At 40.3% G+C, this 19,484-nt stretch overlaps 8 protein-coding genes across 8 annotated transcripts; 4 read left to right on the forward strand and 4 right to left on the reverse strand.

Moving 5' to 3' along the window:
• Positions 1 to 171: 171 nt before the first annotated feature.
• On the reverse strand, positions 172 to 2,193 carry MTO1 (tRNA modification protein MTO1; the record flags this gene model as incomplete). Its single annotated transcript, XM_018364917.1, has 1 exon — positions 172 to 2,193. The coding sequence occupies one exon, from the start codon at positions 2,191 to 2,193 to the stop codon at positions 172 to 174; it is 2,022 nt and encodes a 673-aa protein (XP_018222017.1).
• A 653-nt stretch (positions 2,194 to 2,846) lies between these two features.
• ADE57 (bifunctional aminoimidazole ribotide synthase/glycinamide ribotide synthase) lies at positions 2,847 to 5,255 on the forward strand (the record flags this gene model as incomplete). Its single annotated transcript, XM_018364918.1, has 1 exon — positions 2,847 to 5,255. The coding sequence occupies one exon, from the start codon at positions 2,847 to 2,849 to the stop codon at positions 5,253 to 5,255; it is 2,409 nt and encodes an 802-aa protein (XP_018222018.1).
• Positions 5,256 to 5,500: 245 nt separating this feature from the next.
• SEC15 (Rab GTPase-binding exocyst subunit SEC15) lies at positions 5,501 to 8,233 on the forward strand (the record flags this gene model as incomplete). Its single annotated transcript, XM_018364919.1, has 1 exon — positions 5,501 to 8,233. The coding sequence occupies one exon, from the start codon at positions 5,501 to 5,503 to the stop codon at positions 8,231 to 8,233; it is 2,733 nt and encodes a 910-aa protein (XP_018222019.1).
• Positions 8,234 to 9,451: 1,218 nt separating this feature from the next.
• EMC4 (chaperone EMC4) lies at positions 9,452 to 10,024 on the reverse strand (the record flags this gene model as incomplete). Its single annotated transcript, XM_018364920.1, has 1 exon — positions 9,452 to 10,024. One exon carries the CDS (start codon positions 10,022 to 10,024, stop codon positions 9,452 to 9,454), a length of 573 nt encoding a protein of 190 aa, XP_018222020.1.
• Positions 10,025 to 10,176: 152 nt separating this feature from the next.
• DI49_1749 (uncharacterized protein) lies at positions 10,177 to 10,617 on the reverse strand (the record flags this gene model as incomplete). The annotated part of the gene is made up of 1 exon (XM_018364921.1): positions 10,177 to 10,617. One exon carries the CDS (start codon positions 10,615 to 10,617, stop codon positions 10,177 to 10,179), a length of 441 nt encoding a protein of 146 aa, XP_018222021.1.
• A 289-nt stretch (positions 10,618 to 10,906) lies between these two features.
• Positions 10,907 to 13,351, reverse strand: SAP4 (Sap4p; the record flags this gene model as incomplete). The annotated part of the gene is made up of 1 exon (XM_018364922.1): positions 10,907 to 13,351. The coding sequence occupies one exon, from the start codon at positions 13,349 to 13,351 to the stop codon at positions 10,907 to 10,909; it is 2,445 nt and encodes an 814-aa protein (XP_018222022.1).
• A 595-nt stretch (positions 13,352 to 13,946) lies between these two features.
• SHE10 (She10p) lies at positions 13,947 to 15,668 on the forward strand (the record flags this gene model as incomplete). The annotated part of the gene is made up of 1 exon (XM_018364923.1): positions 13,947 to 15,668. The coding sequence occupies one exon, from the start codon at positions 13,947 to 13,949 to the stop codon at positions 15,666 to 15,668; it is 1,722 nt and encodes a 573-aa protein (XP_018222023.1).
• A 296-nt stretch (positions 15,669 to 15,964) lies between these two features.
• VID30 (glucose-induced degradation complex subunit VID30) lies at positions 15,965 to 18,856 on the forward strand (the record flags this gene model as incomplete). The annotated part of the gene is made up of 1 exon (XM_018364924.1): positions 15,965 to 18,856. The coding sequence occupies one exon, from the start codon at positions 15,965 to 15,967 to the stop codon at positions 18,854 to 18,856; it is 2,892 nt and encodes a 963-aa protein (XP_018222024.1).
• Positions 18,857 to 19,484: the final 628 nt, after the last annotated feature.

A 19,484-nucleotide genomic window follows, 5' to 3' on the forward strand; every position in this document is an offset into this window, starting at 1 on the left:
CTCGCCCTTGCTCGGCCATCTCCATCATTTACACTTTATTTATTCATTACAGTCCCCTTGTAAGCAGGAATTAAAAGAGCGATATAAGCAGTTTCCGGGTAAGAAATCCTACGAACGACTGTAAAAGTGATATAATGGGCTATTTACATGTATTAGTTGCTAATTGTCAGGTTATTTAGATGGCTGGACAACCGATTTACGGGCCACACGGTAGAGTTCGAATAGGGCAGCTGCGGTGATCCCCTGTATCCGTCTCGCCTGGCCTATGGTTAATGGCCGGACACGGTTCAAGAGCAGTTTGCATTCGGTGGAAAGTGTGGGGATCTGGCAATAATCGTAGTCTTGCGGCAGCAGCATGTTCTCATCTGCTTGGAAGGCCTTCACGAACTGATTCTGCTTAACTATGTAAGGCTCGTACTTGCCCTGGACGTTGATCTTGGTGGCAATGTGTGCTGGGATGGCTTGAACGTCAATGGGAAGTTCTGGAACACATTCGCATAGCTTGTGTAGATCCATACCTTTGAATCTAAATAGCTCCCATGCAGATCTGTTCTCAGCCTGCGGGGCGATATTGGTATGCAGTAGGCTGGACCATTTTTGTGAGCTTAGTTTGAAGTTTTGCAGCACACGAATGGTCTCGTCGTAAAGCTGCCTATCCCTAGAGTGTTGGCTCAGGCGAGCTGGCGAAACAATTCCCAGTTGGGCTGCCAGAGGTGTCAGTCTGAAGTCCGCATTGTCGGCCCTCACACTAATTCTAAATTCAGATCTTGAAGTGAACATTCTGTATGGTTCAATGACGCCGTTATTGATCAAATCGTCGACGAGCACACCGATGTACGCCTGGGACCTCTGTAGGATCAACTGCTCCCGCGGTGGAGATGATGGTCGCGACGATAAACCTGCATTAATACCTGCGATGATCCCCTGTGCAGCGGCTTCTTCGTAGCCCGTTGTACCATTTATCTGCCCCGCCAAGAACAGTCCCTCGACCAGTTTTGTCTCCAAACTGGGTTTCAACTGCCTCGGGTCTACGTAGTCGTATTCCACGCCGTATGCTGGTTGTAAGATCTCGACATTTTCTAGGCCGGGGATAAGCCTCATCATTTGTAGCTGGACATCCTCTGGCATGGAGTTGGATATCCCATTAGGGTATATGACGTGAGAGTCGAATCCCTCGGGTTCGAGCCATATCTTATGGGTGGATCTGTCCGGGAACCTTACGATCTTGGCCTCGATGGAGGGGCAGTAGCGCGGGCCCTTGATAGTAGTATCCTGGATGTGGACAGATTGATGCAGGTTGTCGCGCAAGAAGTCGTGCATTTGTGGCGTGGTTTGGGTGCCGAAGCAATCCAGTTGCTTGGAGGGCTCTACCAAGACGGTCTCGTTCATAAAGCTCATGGGGATGGGCACGGCGTCGCCCTTTTGGATCTCCAGGGCGCTGAAGTCGATGGATTCTTTAACCAGTCTGGCCGGGGTCCCAGTCTTGAGTCGTCCCAGCTGGAACCCTGCTTCGTTTTGCAGCGTATTGCTGATGCCATAAGTGGGCTGTTCGCCAATTCTGCCAGCGGGGATACGCTTGTTACCAATATGAATCTCTGCACTCAAGAACGTACCCGTGGTGATCACAACCTGGTCGGCTCCCACCAGGGTGCCGTCATCCAAGACCACACCTTTGATAACTTTGTGGCCAGTGCCAGGGTCGTACAGAACCAGGTCAGCGACCTTGTTCTGCAACAAAGTTAAGTTTGGATGCGCTTCTTTGTTAAGGAGCTCCCTTTGCATGTAGGTCTTGTACAGCTCTCTGTCTATCTGAGCCCTGGGGCCCCACACAGCAGGGCCCTTGCTTCTGTTGAGCATCTTGAACTGGACGCCAGCCAGGTCAGTGACTTTACCCATCAGCCCATCGAGAGCGTCGATCTCCTTCACCAGGATGCCCTTGCCTACCCCACCAATGGAAGGGTTGCACGAACACGTACCGATTGCCGTCAGCGATGGCGTGATGAGGGTAGTGTGGGCCCCAGCCCTGGATGAGGCAGCTGCAGCTTCGCAGCCTGCATGGCCAGCACCGATGACGACGACCTGGGTCGTCGTCTTGGGCTGGAAGCTTGCCAAAGAAGATATGGTCAACGGCCTCCTAAGGCACTGCGAGAGGACCAGACTACGTGGGAGTGTTGGTGCTGTTACACGTAGCATCGTTTCTGGGGGGTGCTTGAGGTACGATGTTGAAGAGAGTGTCTAATAGGTTTATACGTATATACTTAGTTCGTGGTCTAGATCTACTATGCGTTTCTGCCCAGAGCAGGCCCGAGAAGAGGTTCCCAGCACAAAACCACACAAGAGTTCAAATATACATGCGTAACTAAACCGTCTACAGGGTTACAAGAGACCTGTACTGCTCGCCAAGTGGAGAGACTCCATTACCATTCGGCACGGTTCCTCTACTGAGCGAAGTCCAAGCGTACGAGAATAACCACTACAAATTCAATGCAAAAGAACGCAAACAGTAGCCCAGTGGTGACTAACGTCACAGGCACTTGGGGTGATTATGATCTCCACTACTCTCTTTTACTCTTCTTGTGGTTAATACTATCTGTTTTCCTTTCTTTTTCCAAAAATTTTCACTTTTTTCAGTTGACTCGCCCCGTCGGCGGTGACAATCGTCGACTGACTCGTGTCTTACTAATAACAGCAATAATGAGTGCGTGATGGGCCTTGAAGTTAGTATTTAAACCAGGTAGAGAGGCCATTGCAACCGCTATTAACCGTCTCAAGAGGCACCACTAGTAGCACAGTTTTCTTCTCCTTTCCTTCTTGGCTAGACTTCAAGAGGACCATCCCCCCCCGCAATGCTTAATATTCTCGTTTTAGGAAACGGTGCAAGAGAACATGCTCTTGTCACCAAGTTAGCTCAGTCACCCACCGTGGCCAAGATCTACGTCGCTCCAGGTAATGGAGGGACTGCTACCATGGACCGCTCGCGCGTAGTGAACTGGGACGTTACCCCAGACGTTGAAAACTTTTCTCGTTTGCAGTCGATGGCTGTGGAGCACAAGATCAATTTGGTTATCCCAGGCCCAGAGTTGCCTCTGGTCAACGGTATCACCACCGTGTTCCATAACGTCGGTATCCCTGTGTTTGGGCCTTCCGCAAAAGCTGCTCAGTTAGAGGCCTCCAAGGCGTTCTCCAAGAGATTCATGTCTAAGCATAGCATTCCTACCGCATCTTATGATGTCTTCACCAAGCCAGAGGAGGCCATTTCGTTCTTGAAAGCGCACCCTGACAGAGCCTTTGTCATCAAAGCTGACGGGATTGCTGCAGGCAAGGGTGTCATCATCCCCTCCAATATCGACGAGTCCATCCAGGCCATCAACGACATCATGGTCAGCAAACAGTTCGGTGAAGACGCCGGCAAACAGGTTGTTATCGAGCAATTCTTGGAAGGTGACGAAATCTCCTTGCTCACAATTGTTGATGGGTACTCCCATTTCAACTTGCCCGTAGCTCAGGACCACAAGAGGATCTTCGACGGCGACCAAGGTCTAAATACCGGTGGAATGGGTGCTTATGCCCCCGCTCCTGTTGCTACACCATCTCTTTTGAAGACCATAGATTCCCAGATCGTAAAGCCTACGATCGATGGGATGAGACGTGACGGTATGCCCTTTGTCGGTGTGCTGTTCACCGGGATGATTCTGGTGAAGGACACCAAGACCAACCAAGTCGTACCCGAAGTGTTAGAATATAACGTTAGATTCGGTGACCCAGAGACACAGGCGGTTTTGAGCTTGCTCGATGACCAAACCGATTTGGCTCAAGTCCTCTTGGCTGCCGCTGAGCACCGTTTGGATTCCGTCAACATCGGTATTGACAGCACAAGATCCGCCGTGACTGTTGTAGTGGCTGCCGGAGGGTACCCAGAGTCATACGCCAAAGGCCACAAGATTACTTTGGACACTGATAAGTTGCCATCTCACACACAAATTTTCCAAGCAGGTACCAAGTACGATGCCGCCACTGATTCTCTATTGACCAACGGTGGTAGAGTTCTCTCAGTGACTTCTACCGCCCAGGATTTGAAAACCGCGGTAAACACAGTATACGAAGCCATCAAATGCGTTCACTTCCAAGACGCCTACTACAGAAAAGACATAGCATACCGCGCATTCCAAAATCCGGAATCTTCAAAGGTTGCCATCACATATGCAGACTCCGGTGTCTCTGTCGATAACGGTAATAACCTTGTGCAGTCTATCAAAAACATGGTCAGGTCCACTAGAAGACCAGGTGCCGATTCAGATATCGGTGGATTTGGTGGTCTTTTCGACTTGGCTCAAGCCGGTTTCCGTCAAAACGAAGAAACCCTACTAGTGGGTGCCACTGATGGTGTCGGTACCAAATTGATCATTGCCCAAGAAACCGGCATTCACAATACCGTTGGTATCGATCTGGTGGCTATGAATGTCAATGATTTGGTAGTCCAAGGTGCCGAACCTCTGTTCTTCCTAGATTATTTTGCCACTGGTGCCCTTGACATCCAAATCGCATGCGATTTCGTGTCTGGTGTCGCCAATGGGTGTATTCAAAGTGGATGTGCTCTTGTGGGTGGTGAAACTTCTGAAATGCCCGGTATGTATCCACCTGGTCATTACGACACTAACGGTACTGCTGTCGGTGCCGTATGCAGACAAGATATCCTACCTAAGATAAATGAAATGTCCTCAGGCGATGTTCTTTTGGGTCTTGCCTCCAGTGGTGTTCACTCCAATGGTTTCTCCTTGGTCAGAAAAATTATCCAACACGTCGCATTACCATGGGATGCTCCATGTCCTTGGGATGAATCGAAAACATTGGGTGAAGGTATCCTTGAACCAACAAAAATTTACGTTAAGCAATTGTTGCCATCAATCAGACAAAGACTGTTACTAGGTTTGGCTCACATCACAGGTGGTGGTCTAGTGGAGAATATCCCAAGAGCAATCCCAGATCATCTACAAGCCCGCGTGGACATGTCCACCTGGGAAGTACCCCGTGTCTTTAAATGGTTCGGCCAAGCAGGTAATGTTCCACACGACGACATCCTAAGAACTTTCAACATGGGTGTCGGTATGGTCTTGATCGTCAAGAAGGAAAACGTCAAGGCTGTCTGTGATTCATTAACCGAAGAAGGCGAAACCGTTTGGGAACTTGGTTCTTTGCAAGAAAAACCAAAGAATGGTCCCGGCTGTGTAATTGAAAACGGAACCAACCTTTACTAATCAATGACATTTACTCTACACTAGATACGTATATGCGCATACTTATATTATATACACTTTTTTACATAAGAATACTTAATAAAGATACTACGATAATTTTTTTTTTTTAGTTTTTTTCTTCGTTCTCGCATTACTCTTGGAATGCAAAAAAGAATGTAATAAAAAAGGATAAATATGTTCAAAAGGGAATAGGGCAATAACAAAGGGACGTTGCTGAGAGATTTGTTACGAATTAGCTGTGAACAATGGATCAAGAGGGCCAGCCATTGCTTTCGAAGGAGTTTCAACAGGTTTTACTCGCTACAGCATCCGGAAACAATTCATCATGGACAGAAAGGACTAGTTCCAGCGCTGACGGTAACAATGCTGTGAAGCACGATCCTACGTTGGAACAAAACGACGTCTTTGATTTGGATCCCCAATCGTTTGATAAATGGGTCCCCTTTTTAAGGAGCTCACTTGATGAAAACCAATTGGAACCCATTATTGATGAATTGGAAAACTCTATTGAAGATAACTTTCAAGGTCTTGAATTGCAATTATTACAAGACTCACAAATGAACGACAAGCTCGAAACATCGATAGATGAGATTGCAAACATTCAAAATATGGTTCAAGATACTTTGTCGAGTGAGATTTCCAAGTTTCAGATGAAATTAACCGAATCATCAAATGAACTAATTGTGAAGAAACAATTGTATGTCAACAATAAAAAAATCTCGTTAAAGATTTCAGAAGCTACTATCTTGATCACTAAGGTTGTGAGAATCCTAGAGCTATCAAGCAAATGCCAAGAGTTGATCACCGAAAGGAAATTTTTCAAAGTCTTACAAAACTTGGATAGTTTGGAAAAATTGTATCTACAAGAATTTAAAAATTACAATTTCCAGTTTTTAATTGAAATTTACAACTCTATACCATTTCTACAAAAAGTTACCAAGGATGAGTGTATAAATTTAATAAGAAACTCTCTTAATTTAAATCTGGGGAAGAATTTGATAAAAGCAGGACAAGAATTTCTGACGATTTACAAAGAAGAGTTATTGCCACAATGGCTTGAAACTAGATCCAAAATGAAATTGACAAATTTCAAATTCAATTCACCTGTCGAGATTTCTATGAGAGATGAATCGTCTATGGCAAAGTTGAACTTAAACGAATTTTTTCAATTAGATGACTTCCATGATTCCATAATGATTTTCCAAAATTTAAACGAATTGAATTCTCTTTTCAGCGAGTTTAATAAGGAATATGAGCTGAGGAAAACGAAACTGATGTACCCGTTGATTTGGAAAAAGAATAAAACTGCGAACTATCAGATGGATTCATTATTACGTGGCACCGGTACCACTTCGGGTGCCCCTGGCCATGATATTTCTACAGATGATGCGTTCACACAAAGTCTAAGTTTGTCTTTCTTACAAGATTATTTCTTGAGGATTCTCGGGTTCTTGTTATACGATATTAACTTGAATAAAGCTACTGAATTTATCCTTGTTGATAACAATTACAACTCCACGAATGAATTTTGGGATGGGCTTATGGATAGATTAGCGCCATATTTGAAATACTATATCGACAAAAAGCTTGAGACGGAGGCAGATATGATTACTCTAAAAGATTTCCTTTGTATTTACGTTGCTATTTTGGAAAATTTTAAATTAAACATTGAGCCTCTTTATAAAGTTTTGATCTCAATTTTCAACAAGTTTTGCTCTCTATCCTTGAAGGCCTTCGATGATGAATTTCAAATTTTGTTGAACGACGACGACTTCATGCCTTTGTCAATCAACGATAAGACATTGTATGAAAAAGTCTTGAAAATTTGCTGGATGAAGGAAGATGAACGCCCCAATCTGCCGGACCCCATGAGCGGAGAACCATTTTCGGTAACTTTACCTTTTTCCCCTTTATACCCAATGACATGCACCTTAGCTAAGAAAACATACTCCAAATTAACTGCATTTCTATCCACATTTTACCGTCATGAATTACACACTTTGAACAATATCTTGGTAAATTTGATGGATGACATATTCAATGATATTGTTAATAAAAAGATCCGTTCTAAGCTGGAAAGTACCTCAAGAGAAGAAATTGCTCAGATCTTAATTAATTTGGATTATTTCATTATTGCAGCAAAAGAATTCAGCAATTTCATGACCAGAGAAAATATTTTACAAAATCCAGATATGGAAATACGGTTATCTTCAATAAAGCATCTTGCAGAAAGCAGAAAGCTCGCGGAAACGAAATTGATTGAACTGATCGATTCTAAGATATCAGATATCCTCGAAACTATAGAAATTGATTGGCAAATAAAGGAATGCAGACGAGACCCGGATATCTCTATTATCGATCTGGCGCAATTCTTAGAAATGATGTTTGCCAGTACGCTACAAAACTTACCGTACAGTGTTCAAACATTGCTGATTTTTCGCGAATTTGACTCTTTAACAAGGCAGTTTATGGACATATTACTGCATGATACACCAAGTATAATTACACACGACAGTGTGACGAACTTTGAAGTTGATATCAATTATCTTGAAAGCATTATTCCCAGAATTTTCCCCTCCACTCCAGGTGTTATAGACAGTAATGGATACCAGTCGCCAATGACGCCTTCGACACCGACATTTCCGAGTGGCAATGGTGTTGATGCTCCTACCTTATTTGAAAACAACATTAAATCATTAGAGGCTACTTTCATGGAATTGAAGCAGTGTATAGAACTATTAAAGGCGCAGGGTAGAGACTATAATGAACCAGAAATAAGACTAAGAAAATATTCAAGAATCAGGCAGGAAGATGCAGCTCTTTTATTAAGCAAGATTCAACCTTCTGCACCACCTACGGATGGAGGTAACGATGATGATAATAGCACAATGGACAGTAGCAGCATATTCAACTCTGATTCAGTCAATGGAATGGACTCCAGCACAAGCAGGATAGCCAAATTTTTCAATAGACGTTAGTATTTCTGAAACATCATTTAAGTATAACCGTTTGTACGCATATAGAAAAAAAGAATTCAGGATATTCTTAAAGGACAAGTTTTTTAGTTTTATTACAAAAAAAGTTTATTCCAGAAATTATTTTTTTTTCTATTCTAAAATTTTTTTGCATTCATTAAAGAAGATCATCTTATGAAGCTAAAGTTCCATTAAAAAGATATAGTTAACGAACATCGTAAAAAAGTAACATAGCCATGGGTGAAAAACGTAATCGTGATAGTGGGAATGCAAATTCTCAAAAGAAGAAAAAGGTATGTTTGATTTCATTTAAATCATAGCCTTTCAAATACTAACAACTAAAACGACAGTTTAAAGTATCTACTGGATTCTTAGATCCTGGTACATCTGGGATATATGCTACATGTTCAAGAAGACATGAACGTCAAGCTGCTCAAGAATTACAGCTTTTATTTGAGGAGAAGTTTCAAGAACTCTATGGAGACATTAATGATGACGAAAATGGAAGTGATGACGACAGTAAAGGAGAGGAAGAGCTGTCAATTGAAGACCAGATCAAAAAGGAACTACAAGAAATAAAAGGTGAAGATTCAAACAAGGATTCAACTTCGGGAGAGACAAAGAAAAAAGACCCTTTGACTTTTATAGATTTGAATTGTGAATGTGTGACCTTTTGTAAGACTAGAAAACCAATTGTTCCTGAAGAGTTTGTGCTAAGCATCATGAAGGATTTGGCAGATCCTAAAAATATGGTTAAGCGTACTAGATATGTTCAAAAGTTGACCCCGATCACGTATTCCTGTAACGCGAAGATGGAGCAATTGATCAAGTTAGCTAATTTGGTGATCGGACCACACTTCCATGATCCTTCCAAAGTGAAGAAAGATTTGAAATTTGCTGTAGAAGTAACAAGAAGAAACTTCAATACGATTGAGAGAATGGACATTATCAACCAAGTTGTCAAACTAGTCAACAAGGAAGGTTCGGAGTTTCATCATACTGTAGACTTGAAAAACTATGACAAATTGATTCTTGTGGAATGCTTTAAGAGTAATATCGGTATGTGTGTAGTAGATGGAGACTATAAGACCGAGTATCGTAAATATAACGTTCAACAAATTTACGAGTCCAAGTTTCAAGAGGATGACGATAAAGATGTAAATAGAAATGATTTGTAAAAGAGTACAGATATATTTATGTGTATGTATATAGGCATGAACCTCAATTGGAGAACCATTTTAATCCATGATTATAGTCAACAATTTCTTCCCAAGGCAGCCAGTCACTCTTAGCATTCGGGATGAGTCCCATAGAATTCAGTTTCCTGTACCCAATGTACATTAATACACCCTGAAAGGCGATAAACATAAGCATAGCAGTTTGCACTTGACTTTGAGTCTCTTTATTGCCCAATACTGGCTTGAATGCACTCCTAGTAGATAAAATGGCCTTGATAGGTCCGGAGAGTAACATCAGGGCAGTCATTATAGGGATGATTTGCAAAGATGTACCAGACATATACGACATGAAAATATTCATTGGAATAGACTTGGCCGGTTGAAAAGCAATTTGCCATGCCTTCTGTACTTGCAATGTTGTTATCTGGTTCTTTTGAGCTAGAGTAGTTGTTTGAGAAGTTGCGTCTCGTTGTTTCTTTGAAATGTTTCCTTTGGAAGCACCATTTTCGAATCCTGGTGGTGAAGCTAAAGTGTTTGAATTCTGAACGGTGTACTTTTCAATGTATTTAGTGTTCAATAGGCGTTCAGCCCATTCGTGTGGCTCTTGTTGACTCATCACTGGTTGGTTAGGTCGCTTGTCTTTTATCTTTATCCTAAATGTTGATTTCTTCAATCTTTTTTCATTTTAGCTAAACCAAAAATAATACGTTTTTTTTTTAGTTATTATAAAGGGGACATTAAACTAAACATTTAAAAGAGCAAATATGACTATAAAATACATTGGTCAAGTATTTTTTTATACGGAACACATTGCTCCTTTAAATAATTTGTTAAATAGTCATAATTCAGATCACTTATTGCCTTTTGCGTCTTTCGAGGTACTATGTCAGTCCAATAAATTATAAAGAAAAGAAACTGAATAGTGCAAATGAAGGAGCAGGCGACAACGCAGAACATCAAGAGCTTATTTTGCATCAAAGTCTGATATCTCATGCCTATTAATAAAACCCACTTCTTTAGCCTTGTAATATTGTAATTCTCAATCGTACCGGATTTTTCAACGATCTGCGAATCATCTTTACTGTTTATCTTTATTCCCGTTGAAAAGTCTGTTGTATTTGACTTTGACTGGGAAAAGCTTTCAAGGAACTTTTTTGAATGTGCTCGCAACATATTAAAAAAATCCTTTGATAATGCAATAAGTCCCATTTTTTATTGTTATTGTTAGATTTGTTTTTGCTTTGGTTATGTTATGGTTTACCTTGAATAGCTATTTTTTTATTTAACAGTAGTTGTTCAATTGGTTACTCAAATGACAAACATGTGGCGCAGAAGCTGTTAGCTACAATTCTTTTTATCTTATTTTTTTTTATTTTAAGTTTATGCAAGCTCACCTATATTCAAACGTCACAAAATTAAAAAAGGCAAAAATGAAGAACAAAAATATTAAAACATATACTAGAGAAATAACTAACAACCAGGAATCAAGTCCCCAACCCTAGTTAATTGATTCAGAACAATGATCAACAATAACGTCTTTGATCTTATCATGAATATCTGATTCAGTCAATTGACCCAATTCATCTATGAGCTCCGCAACTTTATCTTCTAATTTAACGTTCTCTTCATGACTTATCTCATTTTCATTCATAGCGTCAAATGTGAGGGTCGCTTGGCTCATATCATGATTTCCTTCCGAAAGCTCTTGGTTATCATCTTCATTGTCTTCACATTTAAACTGGCCTCCTCCAAGAATGATTGAACACATCGTTCTTGTCTCGTTTAAGATGTCGTTTGAATACGACATCCAAACTTCGTCTTGTAAAAATTCATATATATCTGGTGCAATTAAATCTGTCTTATATATTCTGGAATACTTTGTAACTTCCTCCGCAATTAATACCAGTTGCCCCATGTACCCCAAGTTTGTTTTCTCTTTTTCGTAAAATTCAAATGAATTCTTGTGACCTTGTAAGATAAAATTAGAGATGATATGAAAATCTGGGACCGGTGAGTTCTGCCTGTCATCATACAAATTTTCTGGCACAAATCGTCTAGATTTTTTGAAATCAAACAACGAATAAACTAAGAAGGAATTATAGGAAAAATCCATTCGGGCATTAAATATTTGCTGGATGATATCAAATACAATATTATGCCAAAAGTTGTTCCAAGGATATCTTAAGAATAATTGTAGAAATTTGGGTAGAAATCCAAGATCATGAAGCTTAATTTTGAACAAGTCTCCAGTAGTAGGATTTTTACGTAGTTTCAGATTTTGCTTTTCACTAACGTAAGGAATTTCAAAAGTAATATCCTCACTAATATCGTCATCAAATGTACCTAAAGTAGGGTATGGTCCGTTATCATTAAATGTTTTTTGTAATTTTTGTGTTTTTGTTTGATTGTCATTACTGTCGTTATTGTCACATTCATCGTTTGATGTGTTGGGAGAAAGCAATTGATCATCAATTTCTAAATTTTCCATAGCTTCTAACAAATTATGGTCAAGAGCTTCCCTACATTCATCACGGGTGCACGCTATTTTTTCTGCTTTTTTCGAATTCATCAATCCCATATTTGAACAGTGCAACATTTCGGAAATTAATTCCGTAATTTTAACTCTTTCGAAGCCCAACGGTATAAATGATTCATGCAGTTGGTTTTCCAAAATGTGATGCTTATTTGGTGCAAGGTCATTCATTTTGGTTTCATTATCTTCATCATCATTTTCCAGTTCAACTAATAATGCATAAAGATCTTCCATCCGCGTCGCTAGCCTGGACAACAAATGTCCCAAATAAATTGGATCTTTCTGCGATGGAGGATTGTTGACTATTGTCGTATCTAATAGATCAATTTCATCGTAGTCTGAGTTATTTTTCCTAATCAATTCAATCACAACGGATACGGCAACGCCCATTGCATGTCCTCTTTGGAGCAAAACAATATCAATGAGCTGATCGACGTATTGAGGAGAGGCAAGTTGTCTTGTCAGCTGATTGGGCCCAATCCATAACGTATCTAATTTGAAATTGGTGGAAATACTGATCAAAGCTTTCAGAAGCTCTCCACTACTGTTTTGAATCCCTGGTGAATACTTACAATTGTCCAAAAGATTTAAACACTTGGGTACAAGGTCCTGATCGTACAAGAAACGAATAATCCCCGTTGGAGACTTAACATGATCAGTCAGAGCGACCTTAATAAGAAATTCAATCAAGGGCGACACTTCAATATGATTCAGGAATTTGTCCACGATATCCAATTGTGATTTGAAAAAATCCAAATAACTAGATGTCTGTTCAAATAAAAGAGTTTCGTTAATCTTCAAAAAAACAGCCAAAATAGGGCAGTTTTCCGTCTTGATATTTTCAAATTGCAAAATTCCCAATAGGGAAGACAAAAACGATACGTTCTGCACTAGAGATTTCACTATGAGAGCGCTTTTCGAGCAAAATATCCCAGAAATGATGTTGACGTATAGCATTGGATCTTCGTCATCCCCATCATTAAAATCTCCCGTTTGGTGGAAAGAATTCTCCAGAAGGAAGGCCGTCCTGTAGCAAGTACGGTCTATGTCCTTCAAGTAAGCCATGAGCATGTCTACCAGATAGTCCATATTACCGATCCGCTGACCACGGTCGTCATAGAAGTATCCTGTACAAATGAAATCGACAAGTCTGTCGTTCGACCCTTCGTTCAGTTCATCCAATAACGCTGATTCTAATAAAATCCTATCAATAAACGATTGATTCAGATCTGCTGTTCCTAAAGGCGCACTGTTGAACTCAAACTCATTTTCTGTGAGAGACCCATTTGTGCTACCACCATTTGTGGAAACCGCACCGTCCTTCAAACTATGAAAGATTACATAGTATTCGTCGAGTATCGAATCTGTTCCCGAATGACCTGACGTCTGTTCAAAGGGCCATAGTGACATGCTTTTACTTTTAATTTGAATTTCTAACTCTTATAGAAAAATCAAGAAAGGAGCAAACTCAACGATACTAGAGGTCCTGCTGCAATAACTTTATCTCACGCCAAATACCAGAGTCTAGCTGGGTAAACCAATCGATTCACTTGTTCGTACTCTTCAATTGGTAGAACACTACACAACAGCACGCACTCTCACAATTGTATCTACTGTGATGGTCCAATGAATATGCATTTAGTACCAAAAACAATCAAAGATGAATGTGCAAGCTCTTGGCACATTGCCTGTTATTATGTTCGAGAAGCTTATTTAAGGGATATAGGGCTGGTATTAAGACCTGTCTAAACCCTGACAAACCCTATAAAATAATTACAAGCTATTTGGCTAGACCTACTATAAACTCATAAGAACCCTCAGGGTTGAAAACTCGGGAATAAGGCGGCTTTAGCCGTGCAAGGGGATAATGAAGTTAATAGGAGGATCAAAGACGAACAACCTTAAAGGAAGCTGAGTTCTCTCTCTCTTGCACACCACTGCATTCCATTTTATCGTGCAGAGTATTACAGCAACATTATCATCCAGCGAGAACGTAACGTAACGTATGGGGAAGCTTATCAAATTGATCACGACACTGGTCGTGTTGGTGACGACACTGCAGTATTATTGCCAGTCGAATGGCGGAAACATATCATGCGAACACACACAGGCAGTTTGCCATTACACCAACCCCAGGGTCTGGAACACGTATCTGTCTGGGTCTTCTGATTTATACAGCAATAATATCAGCCCTAGGTTCAATGTATTGGCGCGTAAGTTTGACACGGCTGTCAAGCCTGTCATCGATGGCGTTGCCGTGAAAGTTAATAATGTGGCTTTACAGCCGGCCTTCAGGGTCATCCATTCGCAGTGCAAAAGATGGCATTGCGGAAAATACTACCAGCTGGTGCGTTCCCAATTGGCCAAGGCTGGGCAGTTCTGTTTAGCCAAATATAACTCGCTTGTGAAACCTAGCGTTGACAAATTCTTCGATGCTGAACGTTGTTCGCAATTGCGGGCAACTGCTCTAAAGTACAAGAACCTGGCCCACTATTATTGTACTATCATTTCAAGACGTATCAAATCCAAATATGACGCTATTGTAGGTAACACGGAAGAGAAGCTATTGAGCGGGTTTGTGAACAAGGATAAACACGGCATCCATGGCTCCGTGACCCGCGAGCCCTCTTCTGAAGACCAAGTCCTAACTGTGGAGACTACGGGATCTGAAGAAGAATTAATAACTTCAACGAGTACCCAGACAGTGGTTAAAACTATTACACTGGATCAAGAACAAACTAACGTTGTGGCAAGTCATGCAAACGAGGATGATGCTCCCACAGAAGTTGAAGGCTCGACGGATGTCAATGTCAATGAGCAGGCTCTTTTGCAAGAGGATTTCGACATGTGGGGCGAAACCATATCGCAAAAGACACAAGACGTGATCCGGTTGTTCGAAAAGGATGTTTCTCAATATATAAATAGTAAATTGGGCGATGAAACCAAGAAGTTCAAGTCCAAATTTCAAGTTTTGGATGAAGAGTCCAAGAAATATTTCTCTAAGATTTCGCTAGCTATCAATGATATCGATTGCATGGAAGGCATCAACAGTGAAAACGGAGAGAAAATTTATTTTGAGAAATCCGGTACTACTCAGATTTCTCAATACATCACTAGAGAGCTGGTACGCGAGTATTTCAATGAAACTCGGACTGCCTTGGATGAATTGACACATGCCATGGAAGAAGATTTGACCCAAATCACCCAGGAGATCGAAAAGAAAGTCAACGGAATCAGAGAGGAAAACGTCGAGGTCTTTGAAGAGTGGGGGGATATTATCGTAAATGAATGGTCCAAGAGGATGGCTTACGTAGACGTTATCAACGCACACATGGGTACTGAGGATGATGCTACTTCTGATGAAGAAGAAGCGAAGTCTTCTGCTAACTGGAAGAAGTTTTTGAAGGGCAAAAAACAAATAATTGAGTCCAGAGACCAATTAGCACATCACCCTGCTAGTTTATCCCGTGTTAATGAATTTAGACAGAGAGTGCAGAGGAAAATCTTGTCGATCACCCAAGAAAGTGGCGAATTTCTCTATATTTTAAGATCGAAGGCCAACCTGCAATTTCAAGAGCGTGAAAGAAAAGAACGTGAAAAGATTGCTGCCGAAAAGTTGCAAAAGGAACAGGACCTACTGCAACAGCGAGAAGTAGAACAACAAGACGAAGACTTATCCTACACGTCCACCTCAACCATCACAACAACAACCACCATGACGTTGTGATAAACGCTTACATGCTTGCTATACACAAACACACACATATATATATGTATATAGATACATACATACGCACACTCCATTACTCTTTTTATCTTTATATATATAATATGTAAGAATATAACATTAATATTATACTATCTTTCCTTTTTTGTTCTACGGTACGCGCGATTCTTTCAGGGGAGAAATTTGGTGGATCAATCAAAAGAGAGCCAAGGAATTTGCCGGGGATTTAATATTGTTAAGCGGAGGTAAAGTGTAGGTTGAGGGCGATCATTGAGTTCCAGTAATAGTAACTGAAGATGTCTGAATATATGGACGATGTAGACAGGGAGTTTATCAACTGTTTGTTCCCGAGGTATTTGCTGCAACAACCTGTGGCTTACGATTTATGGATTTTATACTTGCAACATAGGAAACTTTTCCACAAGCTAAAAAATACAAGTTTAATTAGTGTTGATGAGAATTCCAATTCAGTCGGCGTGGGCAGGGCAAAGTTAACGGCTTCAACAAGGAAGGAAATTTGGTCAAAATTAATGAATTTAGGTGTGCTAGGTACAATCTCATTTGAAGCTGTCAATGACGATTATTTGATTCAAGTTTATAAGTACTTTTATCCAGATGTTAATGATTTTACTTTGAGGTTTGGTGTCAAAGATTCAAGTAGGAATTCAATTCGGTTTATGAAAACCTCCACAGAGATTGGGAAAACTGCTCAGGAACTATTAGAACCTGTTCTATCGGAACGTGAAATGGCACTTAACTCCAACACTAGTCTCGATAACGCCAACAATGCCGATGAAGAGGATGATGATGATGATGGTGATGATGACGACGATGAAGATGATGACGATGCCGATGATGATGATGAGTCCGACTTGGAAAGTCTCGAAGGAGAGGTGGATACCGATACAGGCGATGACGATGCCGATGAGTCCAATCATCACGAAGAGGGCGAAGAAGGAGGAGAAGAAGGCGCCGATACTAATGTGCCCAATGTGCATCAGAGCGGTGGAGGAATTTCTGACCCGTGGTTATACCAAAGATCTAGATCATCCGTCACTATAGAAGAAGCAGGACCGAGGAACTTGTGGAGTACAGCGGACAAGAATGCTAATCTGCAATACTACCCTCCTGATCAGTCATCCTCATCTTCTTTTTCTTCTCCCAGAGTTTCGTCTGGTAACGGCAAGCACGACAACGAGACAGTAGAAGGATTGTCCAGTAATGATAACAAGAAGAAAAACACAATGATTCCTGATATTTATAAAATACTTGGGTATTTTTTACCTTCTAGATGGCAAGTTCAACCAAACAACAGTCTTCAAATATCTCAGGACGGTATCACCCATTTACAACCGAACCCAGACTATCATTCGTACATGACTTATGATAGATCGAGTACTTCGTCTGCTTCAGCAAGGAATAGACTTAGGACTTCTTTTGAAAATACGGGGAAGGTGGACTTTGCCGTTACTTGGGCCAATAAATCGTTGCCAGACAATAAATTAACAATATTTTATTATGAAATCAAAATTTTAAGTGTAACAAGTACAGAAAGTGCTGAAAATAGCAATATCGTTGTTGGATATAAACTAGTGGAAAACGAATTAATGGAAACTAACGTAAAGAAAAATGCTTCTCGCTCAAGTGTGACTGGTTCTAATAGCAGCCTAGGTGGTGGTAATAATGCTGCTTCCAATAGGCCACCTTCTACTTCCTTTACCACGGAAAGCTCCCAAAGGCGTGATTATATCTATGAAGGGGGCGTTTCAGCAATATCACTAAATGTGGATGGCTCTATAGCCAAGTGCCAGAAATATGGGTTTGATTTGAATGTATTCGGCTTTTGTGGGTTTGATGGCTTAATAACCAATTCAACAGAACAATCAAAGGAGTACGCTAAACCCTTTGGTAGAGATGACGTTATTGGCTGTGGTATAAATTTTATTGACGGTTCAATTTTCTTTACGAAAAACGGTATTCATCTAGGTAACGCATTTACAGATTTGAACGATTTAGAATTTGTGCCGTATGTGGCATTGAGACCTGGGAATTCCATTAGGACTAATTTTGGTTTGAATGAAGATTTCGTCTTTGATATTATTGGATACCAGGATCAATGGAAAAGTCTAACCTACCAACAGATTTGTCGCGGACGTCAAATTAACGTTTCCATTGACGAATTCGAATCTGATGAAAGCGAAGATGAGAAAGAAAATGAAAATGGTCGTGGCAAGGCAAAATCAGCAAGTATTGATGAAGATTTAATGGATATTGATCAAGAAGACGGTGTCGCAATTCATCAGCACTCTAAGACACCTGACAATAAAAATGACGACAACTCAAAGTTCCTTTTAGGAGAGGATAGTAGATTTGTAAACGGAAAATTAACCAGGCCAGATGTTGACGAGATCAATACCCTGAAAATGGATGATGGTTCACTACCTAATACATTAAATGTGATGATAAATGATTACTTGATTCATGAAGGGTTAGTTGATGTTGCAAAGGGGTTTTTGAAAGATTTACAGAAGGATACTGTTGATATTATCGGGCAACACTCTGAAAGTAAATCCGTGATCAGACACAATGAAAGACAAATCATGAAAGAAGAACGCATGGTGAAGATAAGACAAGAATTAAGGTATTTGATAAACAAAGATCAAATTTCCAAATGCATCGATTACATCAACCGTGAAATACCGGATTTATTAAAGAATAACTTGGAACTAGTTTTTGAGTTAAAGTTAGCAAACTATTTGGTGATGATTAAGAAAAGCTCATCCAAAAATGACGATGAAATAGAAGATTTGATTTTGAAAGGGCAGGAATTGTCCAACGAATTTATTTATGATACCAAGATTCCACAAGCTTTAAGAGATAGATTCAGCGGACAATTAAGCAACGTCTCTGCATTATTAGCATATTCCAATCCCCTTGTGGAAGCGCCAAAAGAAATATCAGGATACTTAACAGATGAATACCTGCAGGAAAGACTATTTCAAGTTACCAACGGCACAATACTGACATTTTTACATAAGGATAGCGAATGTGCGTTAGAGAATGTAATATCAAACACGAGAGCCATGCTTTCCACATTACTTGAATATAATGCCTTTGGTTCAGCTAATTCGTCCGATCCAAGGTATTACAAAGCTATTAACTTCGACGAAGATGTGCTGAATTTATAATCAAAACCCAATAACGAAATCACGATATACAGTTCTTTAATTGTCCCACTACTGCATATTCATACGTACTAGTTCATTTATGTAATGAAATCACTTATCGCTTTTTTTTAATATTCACGTTTAAAAAATTTCCTAAATATAATATATCTATATATTTCCATTCATCTATTCGGCTTTCAAGTTAACAACAATAGCTCAAACGTATACTCCGAACGAATTTGTGGCGAAAACAGTAGTTAACCCAGCAAACAAACTGCCGATTATACTCAAAAGTGTATAAAGAAAGAATTTCTTTAAAAACGAAGATTTGGAACCAACAACAAAGCAAGCAGAAGATATTAAGGTTAAAGTAATCAGTAAACCGCAAATAGCATATTTTGGTTGAGTGTTCAAACCAATGAATGGGACGAAGCTATCAGTAGAGTGAAACTCTTTCTATAGTAATGATGCAAATACCGCGAACGGATTATATTTGTTAGTAATCATGAGTGGAAACAAGGGAGCAGTTCATTATTCATAAGTTTTGAGAAGAAGCAAACTAAATGAAAATAATCCAGCACTAAAAGAACATACATATAACTGTTCATAACTCATTGTAGCTGATAATGTGCAACGGCGTTTCAGTGTA

Source organism: Saccharomyces eubayanus, chromosome VII (genome assembly GCF_001298625.1).
Source record: "Saccharomyces eubayanus strain FM1318 chromosome VII, whole genome shotgun sequence".
In the NCBI taxonomy this organism is placed as follows: Eukaryota; Fungi; Ascomycota; class Saccharomycetes; order Saccharomycetales; family Saccharomycetaceae; genus Saccharomyces; species Saccharomyces eubayanus.